The sequence below is a fragment of the Candoia aspera genome, chromosome 6, assembly GCF_035149785.1.
Source record: "Candoia aspera isolate rCanAsp1 chromosome 6, rCanAsp1.hap2, whole genome shotgun sequence".
In the NCBI taxonomy this organism is placed as follows: Eukaryota; Metazoa; Chordata; class Lepidosauria; order Squamata; family Boidae; genus Candoia; species Candoia aspera.
The window spans coordinates 88,802,122-88,818,784 of record NC_086158.1 but is presented as its reverse complement, the minus strand read 5'-3'; the positions used below and the strand labels follow the sequence as shown (position 1 = coordinate 88,818,784).

Sequence of the window (16,663 nt, the reverse complement as noted above, 5' to 3'; positions counted from 1 at the left end):
TAATATACTGAATAACCATGTGAAATGTAAGGACAGCTATACATACATCTTTTTCATACACTGTTAAAATAACCATTTATTAAAATGGGGGGGGGGTTGGTTTAACTATAATTTCAGAGTTTTCTGAGAGTTGTGATCTCATACAGAAAGCCTATTTTGAGTGAAAATGGTTCCTTAGTCTTTCAAGTAGTTTATAGAAGCTGACATTTAAAGGCAGTTGTTAATTTAAGATAATTTTGGGGTTATATTTTTTGTAGCTTGCTTTCAAATTATAAATAATATGTGAGAACCCACAAGGGAGAAAAGACAGGGAAATACTTTCTCCCTTTCCCCTCCAGTCTCCCACTCCCCTTGCTGCTAATTAATATATAAAGGTACAGTTCTTATACTTTCAAAGGATTCTTTACATTTTGAATATCTTGTTTGGCAATATTAATCTTACATTCTGCAATAGTTAACTCATCTTACTTATATGCATGTACCCACATGGGGTATCAGTGTACAAAATACTAGTTTCAATCCAGGACCAGTCATACCTGTTTGTTATTCAAATAAAATATGCTTGTCATCTGAGCTACGCCTTTGCCAATGGACACAACTGAGAATTGTTCCTTCTTTAAGTCAACTCTCTTAATGACTGTAGGAGTTCAGAATAAAATTTTTATCTGTTCCCATGTTGACATCTGTTGTGCATAGTCCTTGCATTTTTTTTACTGAGCTGATGAATGATTTTTATTTGGAGCTTGTTTATCTGTGCTCAGGGAATGGGTAAGGAAAAATTGGCCAGTGGAATGAAACAAGCCACAAAGAGTTTGTCTGCTTTTAGGGACTGTGGTGCCAGGATGTAGGACAGGGAATGTTTTGTTGTGAATAGAGAAGAATGAAGCCTTTATTTGTAGATTCTAATAGTGCTTCTGTCTTACAGGTTTTTCATATGACAAAAGCTGGAAGAATTAATTTTCAGAATTGAAAGTGTGTTTTCTGAGATGAAAGATGAGATTCTCAGTGTTTGGACTGACAAAGGACAAAAGATACTGTTGGGGATTTAGTGAAAGAAGTCCGTGTATACTGTATATACATGTTTGCACTGCCGAAGTTCATAGCCATCTTACAATATAAGGGCTAGAATAAACATACTTTGTGACTTCTTCCCTCCCATACTCTATTTCTCATTAGGGGAATGCTCTATTTCTGATTATACAGTATTGCATGCTTCAGTCATTAAAAAACTAACTACATACAAACCTGAATTGCATTTTTCACTTATGGAACATAATTGTGTAAAGTGCTAATTAGTTGTTTGGGTTACTGAATTAGTAAATAGGCTTCCCGTGGGGCAAAAGCCTTACAAATTCTTTTTCTGTCTCTTTCGGTTACTCAAATCCTAATACAGTAGCTATCATCTTACCAATGTCAGTAAGATAAACTTGCCTTCTTGAGAAAAGCCAAATAAAAATACTATGTTGTATATAATTAAGATAGTATTATTTGCCTTGAGCCTATAGTTAAGACCTTTACAAAATAAATAATATAAAGTACAGTGTGGTGGGGAAGGCAGCAGTGTCTGTGCGGGGATCAAGAGAGGTCAGATTAACAAAAGCAATATTGTGGTAGAGTGATGTAAGCCCCATCCCTTTTCTACATGTGTTGTGATGGGTAGATTAGCTCTTTTTAACATTTTATTAATTCAGATTCTCATTAAAGGATCAAACTCACTCCATTCCATAGAAAACTGCATCAGGTATTTAACAGTCTGAAAACAAGATGCTACATGCCCAGGGAATAGATTAGACAACAGCTCCTGGCTGACATAGTTATTCATCCAGAAAAATAAGCAATCCATAAATCATAAAGACCTGGACAAATGCCTGTACAGAAGGTCTGAAACTCCAAGACAAGAAGGTTGAATTAATAATGTGACTAGACTGGAAACCAGTGTATCAGAAGAGAAGTTTGAAAAAAACAGGGAATGCCAAAAATATTGTTTTGATTTAAGCAAGAATGGAAATGGAAGCTGAACCACAGGCTAGTATAGTAGTACAACCATTAAATAATCAGGCTATGAACAAATGGCTTTGCACTTCCAGGAGTCAAAAACCAGTGGATCTGGCACACATTTGAAATAGAAATTGCCTTTTTTAAAACCATTCCCTCATGGATGCCTTATTATGAGTGGATCAGCCATCAGAACCCACAGGTCCCTGACCAACGAGTGAGAAAACCTGTTTGTCCAAAAAGTCAAAAACAGCTGAAAAATCTAGGTGATTGCTTGGAAACAAAGGTGTTGTGTGTATGTGTGAATGATTGAGAGGCAAGATGGTAGGATACAAAATAACAGTCTCTGTCTTGTCCATGTTCGGTTTAAGATGATATGTTGACATTCAAACCAAGATGCAAACAAGGCAATCAAAGAAAGAATTCCAAGCCATGTTATCTAAAACAGGAATAGTGCAAAATTGTGAAAAAAACCCACAATTTCCTAGGGCATCACATTTCCTCCATTGGCATGGATCCTGCCAAGGTTGATGCTGTCTTTACTTAGCAGACCCCAGGCAAGGTCAAAGATGTACAACACTTGTTTGGAATCACAGATTACTATTGGTCCTTTATTCGGCGGTTTGCCAAAGTCACAGCACCATTAACCAGCCTCATGCACAAGAAGGTACTGTTCCTGGGGATGAGAGGCTTTAAGTCTTTAGATACTTTTGCCTCTCAGCCCATCCTTCGTCATCCAGACCTAGCACAGTGTTTTATAGTAGAATCTGATTGGCTCCAATATAGCCCTGGGAGTATTGTTGCTCCAGGCTGGAATGGGGCAAGGGAGTGACCTTGAGGGACAGAAGGAAGAGCTAATACCAAGACAACAGTCAGATAAAAGAAACCTGAGTCTAGGGCAGAACTGTAACCTGAGAAAATGTCTCAGACAAGACCCTCCCTACTTCTCACAAAGATAAAGGGAGGCAGGAGAGAAGCACATTCAGACTTGCAAGATTCTGTTACTATACCTCTACAATAAAATTAATATTGGCCTGCATGAGTTTGGTTTCCTAGTCTGGTTTACCTTGAAGAGCTGACACAGGCAGATTAATACTCTTCCATCCTATTTCCTTGTGGGTATTACTCCCAGAAACTCAATACAACTGAAAAAATAACTCCATCTGGCATAACGAATTACTATCAGTGAAAGCTGCCTTTGAAACCTGGTGCCATCTGCTGGAAAGGGTCAGATACCTAGTCAAAGTCCATACTACCAGAATCTTGAGCATCTTCAGACAACAGGAAGTTGAATCAAAGGCAAATCTGGTGGTCGTTTTAATTACATACATCCTGAGCAGCCATAACAAGTATGCCAATGCCCCCTCCAGGGAGCCAGAAGTTGAATGCTCCCACACAGACTCTCAGCCTGCCAGTGTTATGCTTCCAGAAAAATATGCTGCTACCAATGTTCCAGTGGACCTGCTTCAGGAATTACAGGAACAGCAACACCAAGAGCATAGCAGTCCATCAGAGGGAAATTGAGGCCACACCTGGCAAACTTTGGACCCTGGACCAGAACCTATTACAGTTTCAGGGCCAATATTACATTCTAGCTGAGTTTGTGCCATGATAGCCCATTGGCAGAGTATTTTGTTCACTTTAAGATTTCCTGTATCTGGCATGTCTTCTGCTTGTGTAAGAAACCTGAAACACTGACCCTTGGACTGGCAGACGAAACTTCCTTCGCTCTCTGAACTCCAAATTGAATTGTAAGTCCTCTTCTGTGTGTTCCTGTGGAAAGTAAGACTACTCAGGCAAGTCTTATTTTTGGAGGCTCTGATTTATGTTCCTTTGCTTGCCTGCTCAGCCTTGAGTAAATTGCTTACTATTACCTAGCAACTGTGTTAAGTGTTTCAAACCTGAAACAGGACAACATGAAGCCTTTGTACAGCCTAGATAATTTCTCTTGTGACATATACCAGCCGTACATAATTTTATAAATGTTGTCTCTTAAATTATAGCACAATGTGAATTTCAGTCCTTTTAACCACATTCTCTCCCATTGGTCCATCTGTATACTATAATCAAAATTCTTAGCCTATTTTATCATGCACTCTTTAACTTGTTTTTATTGTAAACCTCCTAGAGTCCCTCCTTGGGAGGGAGATGGGCAGTGATAAAACAAACAAATAAATAAATAAATAAATGAATACTTGTTCTTCTTCCATTTCAAATCTCAACAAAATTTTATACATTTTAGCAATCACATGTTCATCATTTGTACATAATTCAATTTCAAATTCCATCATATGTTGTTCTATTCCAGTTACCTTTATTACATCTCTCTCTTGACTGTGCATATGAAAACTATTGAAAAGTAAATCCCTCTGCACTCAATTGTTCTCTTGACTTCATCTTAAATTCTCCATGTTCCTGTACTAACATATCTTGATGTGTTAACCATTTCTCTTTGCCCACTGTTTCTTTTCTATTAAATCCTTCTTGTGCTGAAACCAGTAAGGGTATTTTGGGGCACAGCCTGGGTTTATATCTGTTCCATATTTTTATTGTGGCATTCCTAATGTAATGATTTTTAAAATCTACATTAAGTTTAACTTTATCGTACCATAAGAAACTGTGCCATCCAAACCTCAGGCTGTATCCTTCTAATTCCAACATTCTTTGATTTCTCAACAGCACCCACTCTTTTATATTTTTATAAAACTTTATTAAAGTTTCAAAATACAGATAAAATGTAAAATATAGAAAAGATTGAAGAAAAGATTGAAAGAAAAAATTAATTTCATTAATTTCAACATCCAATCTTCCACTGTGGGAATGTGTATGTCCTTCCACCTTTGCGCATACAGAAGTCTTGCCGCCATTGTCATATACAAAAACAAAGTCCCAAATTTTGTTGTCCCAAATCCATCAAGCCCAAAAGGAGAAGTTCTGGTTTCAACTGTACATTCATTTTAAAAATCTTTAGTCTTTATGTCAGTTCCTTTATTCAACTTAATGTCAAAAAATTCACTTAATCTCCAGTCCTCCACCACCTTTTCTTTTTGTAATATTGCTTCATTCAATCTCCATCTGAAAGCATCTGAGATAGTTGCTCAGAGGATCTCTATAACTTTTAAAATATTTGTAATCCAAAGTGTACTAGGAAGTAGAGTTTTGCGGAAGCCCAGTGTCCTTAATACAATCTCCATATGAGGCTATGAGCTTGATATTCCTTCCACTGCTCCTGGCACTCTATGCACGAGTTGCGCGTAGGTTCCCTCTGAATCCTGCAGGTTTCTTCGCAAGAAACTGCCTTCCAGAGCACAGGTGGGCAATCTCTTGGCTTCTCTTTTATCTGGAGAGGCTCTGCAGGTCTGGGCTCACTGCCCAGCCACCAATCTCCACCTCAGTGTCATCCCTGCTGCTCAAAGACATGTTAGTCCACCATTTTCTCCATTCAGAAGCTGATCAATATGAAGCCTTAGTTTGGAAGTCGGGCCAGGGGAAAAATGGGTGTGTGTGTGTGTGCTGTTATTATATTGTCTTCCCAGCTGAAAAGCAGTGTCCCTCTCCAAACTCCTCCATTTCACTGAACGGATAGTTATGGACTAGGCTGCTGGTTCTGGGCAATTTGCATTCTCTGGGGACAGAGGTGGTTCTCAAGTTCATGGTCTCTCAGGCTTGACCTGCATAGTTGGATACATATTAGACTTGACCCATACCTTAGACCAGATGAAACGTAGGGTATTTTTCCATCAGTCACTTGTTACACAAATCAAACCTTGTAACAGGAGGATTGGTTGGGGGGTTTCCAAATGGCACTTGGGGAGTTTTCCTGAAATCTCAAGGGCAGTTCTGTTGAATGTCTTGCTAATCTCTGAAATACAAAGGCAATCAGGGAGTTAGGATTGCTTCTGAATAGCCTCTCCCTTCCAGTTGATCTCAGGTGGCTCCTTTGGTTTCTGAGGAGCTACAAGAAGTAAAGTAGGTGAAGAGACTTCTGGAGACACTCTAGCAGCAAATCAGAAATAAGTATGACAAGCTTATATTTGAGCCTATTCTATAGCAATAAGGATGATGAAGCGGGCTTTGTTCTCCACCTTTTGTTGGGGCTATAGAATGTTGGCCAGCTGCACTATTCAAAATATCCTGAACCCTATTAAGGAAGAATGGGCGAGAAGATCTGGTGCTTAAATACTGTCAGAACCTGGATGAGGAGAAACAGACTCATATACTATTTAAGATGGAGTGACTGTTAATTCAGAAGCCCACTGATACCACCTTTGTCTCTTGATGAAGTTGTATTTCCCCAAAAAGAGCTGGCTTAAATCTGGAGGTGCGCTTATTTTTATTGATCAGTTGGATGAAGAGATAATCAAATTTGCAGATGACAGTAAATTGGGAGCAATGTATAACACCCTAAAAACCAGAAATGCATTTCAATGACACTTGACTGGTTAGAAAAATGGAATGAAAATAATGGAATGAATTTTAACAGGACAATTGCAAAGTTCTCTTAGGAAACAAAAATGGAAGATGGGGAATATTTGACTTTGTGATGGAACGTTTGGAAAAGATCTGGAAACAGTAGTAGATTACAACCTGAATATACAGTGTGGTGTGACTGCAAAAAAGACAAGCGCAAGTTGAGGCACTTGAAGTATAATTTCCAAATCATGGGAAGTAGTACTTCTTGTTTATTATGCATTGTGAAGACCCTCTGGCCTGTTCTGCATAGCAAAATTAAAGGACTCAGAAAAATCAGAATAGTTCCTTTGAAGGGCAATGGGGGTGTTCACATGATTAGAAATGGAGTTCTGTGAAGAGATTAAAGGAATCGGGTATATTTAGCCTCAAGAAAAACAGCTGAGGGAGATATGATATCTTAAGTACCTCAAGAGATGTTACATAGACAGTAAATACCTATTCTCCATCACCCCAGAATGCAGCACACTTATATCCATTAAGACAGATTCCAACTGAATGTTACAGATTCCAACTGAATGTTACAGAAGAAAAACATTCAAGAGTAAGAGCAACTTGACAGTAGAACCAATTACCCAGAGTGGTGGTGGGGTCCCCTTCATTTGTGGGGTCCCCTTCGTTCAAGGAGCGATTAAAGCAGCATTTTATCTGAGATATTTTTATATGGGTTTCATGCTCACCAGGGGACTGGCCTAAATGGTTCATTCCAGCTCTACAATTCTATCACCTCCTTATCTACTAAAGATATTAAAAAGTTATTTTCTTCAGATGACATTTCTCCAACAGTCAGCTTAGCAAATCTGCTAATTAAAATAACAATATTCCTTCCCCATTTATATTTACTGGTTAGATACATATCTCTCTCCTATACTTTCTGTAAAAGCTGTTTGTCTTTGAAAGAATATGAGTCTCTTGTAAAAATGTAGAGTGTTTTTAACTTGGATTGGGGTCTTGGGTCAGATGTAATTCTAAACAAATCACAGATTGTCTAGTTTGTTACTCTTGATGGCAAGAATAGCCTATTCGTTAACAGTTTGGCAACGTGTATGAACATACTTTTGGTTCTTTGTCAGTATGGTGGAAATCATTTGAGACCACTTTAAAACGTCTATGTTTTTACCCCATTTAGGGTATCTTTAACCAGTTCCAGTGCAGCAACGACAAAGTGTTACCTTCTGATGCTCTTCGTAGTGCTCTTGCAAAGACCTTTCAAGATGAGCAGCGTTTCCAGCTGGGCATTATGGATGATGCTGCAGAATGCTTTGTGAGTATGAAAGTTGTGGAAAGTTGATTAATCCTCAAAAAGAATTCCTCATCTTGCTAAATTAGTAAAAACTATAGTGTTAAAAGCAGATGTCTGGGTTGAGGGCAATGGAGGGTTCCCAGATTAAGAACAATCTTTGTGCTACTCAGGAAGACAGCAATGCTTCAAGGACCTCCAACAAATGAAGGGAGATGGGTAACAAAAGCTAGATCTTAACTGCATAAAGGAAATCATAGGAAGAGGGGCCAATGGATTAAAAATTTGACTGGATATACTAACAACAAAACTTTATTACAACAATGACAAAAATTCAACAAGTAGGTAGCAAAATGAATATGTCTGGACACATAAACACGTATGGCTTCCTTCACTTTGGCCAACAGAATTGGTCAGCTGTCTTATAGGGCTACCATTCCTGATTAGAATAAAGCTTACTTTGGGGCTGTGTCTGTTACATAGTACACACACACGCACAATATTATATGAAGTGTGTGAGCATAGATAGTGAAGATCCTACCAAAAAAGCAAGGAGCACGATAATATTTTTCTAATGATTTTATGTGTTGCTGGCTACCAGCTTGGCTTTCTTCAAAAAAGCATTGGAGCAATTCATGGAAATCAGTTCATTAGCCTTGATGGCAGTATGACTCTGAAGGTTAGCTGCTGGGAGACCAGTGGGCTTCCTTGTGCAGTTGGTTGGCCACCATGAGAGCAAGCTGCTGGACCAGATGGGCCAGGGGTCCAATCCAGCAGAATACTACTTACAGTATGTTCTTATATTTTCCTTCCTTTCTATTGCTGCTTCTTTAATTGGATTCTTCAACTGCAGTATTCCAATCAAGGAAATCATTCCATCCCAGTTTTTTTTACACCCATTAACTGATTTTCAGTTTCCTATGTAAGATATTCAACCATATTTTGCTTATTTCTCATATTCTGAGTGTTTTATCACTTCATAATATGAATCTGTACAGTGCTTGCAATACAGGTAGTCCTCAATTTATGACCATTTGTTCAGTGACTATTCGAAGTTATGATGGTGCTGAATGAATGGTAGTTATGACTGGTCCTCGGAGTTCCAGCCATCCCAGCACCCCCACAGTCATATTGCAATCTGGGCGCTTGGCAGGCGGCTCGCACTTACAATCGGTTACAGCACCCCACGATCATGTGCGACCTGCCCTGCCAGCTTCCCCAGAAAGCCAACAGGGAAGCCAGCAGGGAAGGTCACAAGTCACTGGGGTAAGTGTTCCCCATCCATGCACCCTCCCCCCAGCCCCTGCGGGCTTGCATCGCACTGGCCACTCACCCCCCCCTCCCCAACCCTTGCTGTGCCTCCCTTGCACATCCCCGTGCACCCTCACACACCCCAACCCTCGCTGCACCCCTCATGTACCCTCACGCACCCTCCCCAAGCCTCGCCACACCTGCCATGCACTCTCACACACCCCCTCCAAGACTTGCCACTCCTTCCACGCACCCTCGCAAACCCTTGCTATGCCTCCCTCACACCCTCTTGCTCCCTGCACATCTTCCCCATGCCTTGCCACAACCCTCTTATGCCCTCCCCCACCCAGCAGCAGCCACCTACCTGCCTGTTGTCTTGCTTACAAGCCACCTGGGACTTGGAAATTCTTGTCAGCTTCTCCACTGACTTGGTTGTGGGAAGCTGGCAAGAAGTTGCCTCGCCTAATGATTGTGAGGTTCAATTAACAAGGGCAACCAGGACTGCAGAGATTGTTGTTGCTAAGTGATGTGGTTGTGCTTTACAACCACATTGCTTAGCGATGGAAATTCCGGTTCCAATTGCTGTCATGAGTTGAGGACTGCCTACAGTATGTTAAAATAAAATATCAGTATTGACTATATAATATTAATTTCTAAATTGTTGAAAAGCCACAATATCTAAACTCATGAGTTCCCAGATTAGAGAACAAATACTAGAAAATAGGTTATGAAAAGTACTGTGTAGTTTCCACTATTCCCTTATAATAAATATTGTGACTTTATTTGTTCTCTTAAAATGTCAAAACAAAGCCATTATTTTATTTTATTTACATGGCACATAATTGTACATTATTTCCAGGTCAGTAAAGCAACTGGAAGACTTCGCCGTTGACCTGTAACTTGTCTATTTAATTCATACATTACATTTATGCCAAACCTAATGAAATGTTAATGTTTGGCATAATGTATAATGAATATTTGATTCTACATTCATAGAAAATTAGTAAGGGTAATATATCCACTATATAAAAATAATAAAGGCAGGATAGAAAATAAATAAATAAATAAATTTGAGTTGGTGTCAAGAACTGTCACTCCTAGTTCTTAAATGAATTTTAGAATGCTTAGAAGAAAATTCCACACAGCTCTAAAATGGTACTTTTCACTTATTTTTTATTCTTAATTCTAATTTTCTTTTCCTGTTTTCCTGGGTGCAGGAGAACATCTTAATGAGGATTCACTTCCACATTGCAGATGAATCTAAAGAAGATATCTGCACTGCCCCACACTGCATTTCACATCAGAAATTTGCAATGACCTTGTTTGAACAGGTACAGCAAAGCACCAGTTCCAAACTAAATTAATCCTGAAATGAAGAAACAGACTTGGAAATGAGCAAAAATATATTTTCCTCTCTTAATATCTAATTGTTCATTTGTCTGGTTTAGTGTGTCTGTACCAGGTGTGGTGCTACTTCTGACCCATTGCCCTTCATCCAGATGGTGCATTATATCTCAACTACTTCCCTCTGGTGAGTAAAAAGAAGAAATCTCTTGGTTTAATTTTTCCCATTTCTTCTAATTGGAAGAGATAGATAGTGGACTGGTATCTACCAATATGCAGGGAATCACCAAAGGTTTTTGACTTCCAGTTATTTAACAGTAGTAACAATAGAAAATCCCTGCCTTTCTAAATTAGACATTGAGGTGAAAGAAACCTTTGGATGAAATCCAGAAGTAAGAACTGTTAGAACTGTGTTTTGCTCTAATACCAGAAACAGTTTCTGGACAGAACACGTGTTCAGAGACATTCTCTCTCCTCTTGGATGTAATTCTGTTCCCAACCCCTCAAGACCTTACTGCAAAATAAAGTCAACCTGCAAACCTCAAGTTTACTAATCACTAGAATAGAGTTTGCTCTTTCCAAGCAAACATTACCAAGTGATTGCCCAAGGAATGCAGGGAAACAAGAAAAAATACAGTAGTTAGAACTGCACTTTGGTCTAACTTTATACTGACACCGTAGGGATGTTCTTGGTCTGAAAAGATCCTTCCTTTTCCTGTTCCTTCTCAGTATTTTTTCATCTCCTTTTCTGCAATAGCTTGGCCAGCAGAATGGATAAAATTAAGAGGAGACATTTCTAGTGGCAGAAATAATCTGCGTCTCATTCTAAAATCCAGCCAAGCATAACTTTGAATTAGCATGGTAGTAACAATTGACATATTTGGCAAGGGGAGCTGTAGAAAGAGCTGAGGGCTACATGACTAAGATCAATAGCATTTCAAATCAGTTCTGATAAGAAAAAACACTGCTCTTTCCTGTTACAGAATTATCTGCTCTGTGTTGTAAATGTATGTAACAGATGGGGAAAAAACCCATAAAAATGCTGAGTAAAGGATTAAGGTATTTCTATATCAATTGGGGATTCAGATGTGGTATATTCATGATGATCATGTAAAATTGCAGAATTATATAAATAAGGAGGAGAGATAAAATATCTTCCAATTCAGGCTTGAAAATAAATTTGCCTAAATGGTTTAAAACATTTACAGCACATAACATTTATATATGTAGTTTTTAAAATGATCCCCAAACCCTTGTATAATGTTATATGACATGATTTATTCACTGAAACGATTTTAAACCACATTTTGGTTGTAACTGGAACCTTAATGTAGATTACAGTATTAAAATAAATACTGTAACAGAATGAGAAATTCAACCGTAAAGCAGTAGTACTGAAACAAACCAGTGAAACAAATCAAACAGGAATTAAATTTAATTAAAGACTGATGGTTTAAATATGTCTTAATAATTTGCTTATGAAATCATTAGAGAAGAGAGCAGTATTTTCCATCCTGGAAATTATTAGCCTTAGCAAGACAACCAAGAAGCTGGTTTTCAGTATTTTACTGTGAAATATATAAACTGTAATAGTTACTCTGAGTTATGTATTTATTTGGGTGATATCTTACCTTTTTACTCTGAAAAGTACTCAAAGTAACTAACAAAACAACAACAGACTAGATTAGACTAGACTAGAAATTCTTAGGGGGGAGATGGGTGGTGAATATATTTATAAATAAATAAAATAAAATAAATTAATAATGGATTCATCAAATTTAGTGGGATTTTAGTTCATTAGGTCCATTGACTTTAGTGAATCTACTAAAGCACCAGGCTAGAAATTAGGAGACTGAGATTTAGCCCTGCTGGGTGACCTTGGGCCAGTCACTCTCTCTCAGCCCTGGGAAGCAGGCAGTGGCAAACCTCTTGCAAAATCTTGCCAAGAAAACTGCAGGACTTGTCCAGGCAGTTGCCAGGAGCCAACACTGATTCAAAGGGACCAAAAAAAAATTTAAATAATGCAGACATTATTTCCAAAGAAAATTCTGATCAAGCTAGTAACTAATTTCCTCCCTTTTTCTGTTACTGTTTCTTAACATTGTAGATTCTATGGAGTAAATAGCCTGTCATTTTACTTAATTTTATAAAACTCACTATTTTTTATTAGCACTAAGTAATATTAATAACAACAATACCCAACTTTAAGAAACTAAAGGCTGCATGTACATTGTAGATAAAACTTCACAAATTTCAGCTCAGAATAGAATAGCCAATGGAGAGAATAAGAGATGTGTCAGGCATTAAAGTTCTATCTGCACCTCATTAGAAACCTTGCTTGACTGAGGCATAGATTTTTATTCAGGTGTACATTTGCTGAACCTATAAGCTGAAATGTTGTTCTTTCATGACAGATCTCAAGAAGCATAAATAGGCTTAAATACTGTTCATAAATAAGTATAATATTTTTATTCTTGTTTTATATTTTTTAAAAAACCTAAAGCAATCAGGCCATTTGTATGCTGGAAAGACGAGACAAACCCACTCCTGATATGTTTGGAGAGCTGCTACAAAATGCCAGCACAATGGGAGACATGAGAAACTGTCCGGTTTGTATATATCATTTGTGTTTAATAGAAGCAGTAGACTGAATGTGGGGGGAGGGGGAGGATGCACTGAAAGCTACCTTTAACTTGAGAGGTTTTCAGTATGCCGTTTGTCAGTATACTAAATAGGTTGACCATTATATATTACTCTGGGGATTGGATTCACACTGGAAATCCTTGGTCCCAGTTAACTGTCAGGTTTGAGAAGATATTTTTTAGGAGGTGGTGCATTCTCTGGTGGGGCTTTTGAATGTATTGCAGTCTCCTCCAATCCCTCTGTGTTGTAACAGCAGCTACAAAAGTTGCAGCTATGCTGGAGCGAGAAAGCTGCTCAGATTAGGTGGGGCACAGTCCCACTGCCCTTGATGTATCAGTGGACCAGTGTGCAGAAAGTGCCTGGAGAGCAAGTTAGCCTTTTAGGTAGTTTCCTTCTGATGCAATAATGGAATTACAGCCTCTGTTACACCATAGGCAGTTTGCTAGAGCTCGAGACCGACCAGCAACAAGCCAAAATCATGGCTAAAACAAAGTGACGTTTATACAACTACTACAAATATTTCATTTCTAGAATAGATTACATAATGACAACAAACAATCTGATTAACCAAATCGTAGCTTAATTCCAATATGTACAGTATATGTTCTCAAAAAGTCTTTCTTCAAAATTACCCATTTCCTTACCATCATTTCTCTTTTAAACATTTTAATATATACCTAATATTCCTTTTAACACTTAGAGATATTTGAAGAATTTAATGTGCAGCTTCTACATACTCCTGTTTCTTTCTACTATATAAATCAGTTACATTTTCAGAAGTTTTTGTCTGAAAGCAAGATATGTCAGTATTATCAGGAGATGAAGGAATAGAATGTGAAAATGCTAAATAAAAAGAGAATGTGTAAAACCAGCATGAATTAAATAGATTGGATTTATTTGCAGAGCAACTGTGGAGAAAAAATTCGGATACGTCGTGTATTGATGAACTCTCCACAGATCATCACCATAGGGCTGGTCTGGGACTCGGATCACTCGGATTTGGCAGAGGATGTCATTCATAGCCTGGGCACTTGCCTCAAACTGGGTGATGTGAGTCTTAAATCTTATGGCAATATGTACATTCTTGTTTGCTGGTGTCCTTCATATATACATGCATGTCCATGTGTGTGCATGTGCACATCCATGTCCATGTGTTCAGCATTATTTCAAACATTTTACCTTCAGCTTAAATAGTTACTTTTCAATTAGTAAATTTAAGTTTCAGAACAATGCAAGAATTGTACTGAGATTATTCTTCCCTCCCTGAAGCTGTTCTTCAGAGTAACTGACGACAGAGCAAAACAATGTGAATTGTATTTGGTTGGAATGATCTGCTACTATGGAAAACATTACTCCACCTTTTTCTTTCAAACAAAGATTCGTATGTGGATGTATTTTGATGATGCCCATGTTAAAGAGGTAAGAAATTAGAGAATTTAGAGAGAAGAAAAGAATAAAATGTTTGGATAGTGACAGTATAAATCTATCTGGATTTTTTTTTAAGATGAGTTGATAAACTTCCAATTATTTGCCAGAAGTTTATGATGAAACATTCCAGATAAGTTGCACCCACTGTTTCTAAAATATCACAAATGACATGAACATATTATTTAAGAGAGCAAGGGCAGGATACATGTTGTCTGCCATGTAGGGGTTTATCTTTATATCATGAGTTGTTAGAGAAAGATCTAACAAAATAACATAGGTTCCAGTACAATGCAGCGATGATAAGACAGAAACTTTGCAACTCTTCTTGGGAGAAGAAGTGAATGGGAACAAAATCCCGCCCCGAAACGACCCGAAAGGGGGTTTGACCAGTGCTTTGGTGCACAGCATTGTTGTACGCAACCTCAGCGAAAGGGAGCAAATCAACCCAATCATCCTGGTGGTAATTAATATAAGATCTGAGAAACTGCCCAAGGGTGGCATTAAGGATCTCAGTAGATCCGTCCGTCTGGGGATGCGAAGAGGTTGACAGTGCCTGCTCAGTCCCAATAAGTTTCAAAAAAGCCCACCAAAACCTTGAGGTAAATTGTGTCCCTCTGTCGGTCACCAAACGAGAGGGGCATCCGTGTGGGCGGTAGACGTGCACCAAGAAGAGCTTGGCAAGCTGCTGCGCCAAGGGAATGGACGCACAGGGAATGAAGTGTGCTTGCTTAGAGAAATAATCTGTGACCACCCAAATGACAGTTTTCTTTTGACTGGGGGGCAAATCCACAATAAAATCCATAGAAATCTCATCCCAACATAATCCTTTACGTCCCTCCGCAAGGAGGGCCACCAAAATTGCCGTCGGATTAAATGGAGGGACTTGAGAAACCCAAAATGACCAGCCTGCTTACTGTCATGGGAACGTGCCAGTACAGCAGCCCTTTGAGATTCAGGGAAGTACAAACGGTCACCAACCCAAGCTAGGTCGTGCTCAAAAGAAACCTTGTCCGGATTAGCAAGGAGCCAGGGATCAGATTTCAAAGTGGAGATAAAATCAGCGAGCAACCGACCAGGCATTTGAGGTTGCCTGCGCCCCGAAGGGCTCCCTGCCGGAACCGCTTACGAGGGGGAAGGATGCTGCCCATGAGCCCGGCTCCGGGTGACCGCCACTAAACCCAATTGAGGTTCAGTGAGCACAGTGCCAATGACATTGGAGACCGGTTCCGCGTCCTGCGGCAAACGGGAGAGAGCATCAGCCAAAAATGTTTTCTTCCCTGGGATGAATTTGAGCTGGAAATCGAAGCGGCTAAAAAACAGCCCAGCGGATCTGCTTCGGGCTGAGACGCCTGGGCGTTCAGAGTGCCTCGAGGTTGTGGTGATCTGTCCAAACCTCGAAAAGGCAAGTCACCCCCTCCAAAATGTGACGCCAGGCTTCTAATGCAGCCTTAACGGCAAAAGCCTCCTTCTCCCAAACATGCCAGCGCCGCTCCGTTTCCAAAAACTTACGGGAGAGATAGGCGCAAGGCTTTAAGAGCCCACAGGAATCCTTTTGCAACAAAATCGCACCAATATTAAAATCAGATGCATCAACTTGGACCACAAAGGGTCGTTCAGGGTCAGGGTGGGACAAAATGGGCTCAGCCGTAAACAGAGATTTTAACTTATCAAAAGCAGCCTGACAGGCAGGAGTCCAGTTGAGCACGGCCCCTGGGTTTTTTACTTTGCGCATTTCCCCAAGCCCCTTGGTGCGCAACAAATCGGTGAGGGGCAGCGCAATCTCTGCAAACCCCTGGACAAAGGACCGGTAAAAGTTGGCGAACCCCAGAAAACTCTGAAGCTGACGTCGAGTTCAAGGGCGTTCCCAGTTGAGAATGGCCTGAACTTTTGCAGGATCCATTTCAATACCCTTATCAGAGACTCTGTACCCCAAGTAATCTAGTTGAGACTTATGAAATTCACATTTAGAAAGCTTTGCATAAAGCTTAGCTTTCCTGAGCTTGGTCAGGACTTGCCTGACAAGCCACTCGTGTTCCTTCTCCGTTTTGGTATAGATGAGCACATCATCCAAATAAACTAAGACCCCCTTAAACAAATGATCATGTAACACTTCATTGATTAGTTGCATGAAAACACCCGGGGCCCCAGCCAAACCAAAAGGGAGGACTTTATACTGAAATGAGCCCAATGGACAGTTAAATGGTGTTTTCCACTCATCCCCCTCCCGAATGCGAATGCAGTAGTATGCTTCGCGCAGGTCAAGTTTGGAAAAGACTTTACCAGTACACAAAT

At 39.5% G+C, this 16,663-nt stretch overlaps 1 protein-coding gene across 1 annotated transcript in view; it reads left to right on the top strand.

Annotated features, from left to right (window-relative positions):
• The window catches only part of USP54 (ubiquitin specific peptidase 54), an 88,951-nt gene that overhangs the window by 22,562 nt on the left and 49,726 nt on the right, over positions 1–16,663 (top strand). The window contains exons 3-8 of the mRNA XM_063307624.1: positions 7,595–7,729; positions 10,174–10,287; positions 10,405–10,487; positions 12,804–12,909; positions 13,847–13,993; positions 14,213–14,362. Of these exons, the coding sequence (XP_063163694.1) occupies positions 7,595–7,729; positions 10,174–10,287; positions 10,405–10,487; positions 12,804–12,909; positions 13,847–13,993; positions 14,213–14,362 (735 nt within the window). The remainder of the gene's footprint in view (positions 1–7,594; positions 7,730–10,173; positions 10,288–10,404; positions 10,488–12,803; positions 12,910–13,846; positions 13,994–14,212; positions 14,363–16,663) is intronic.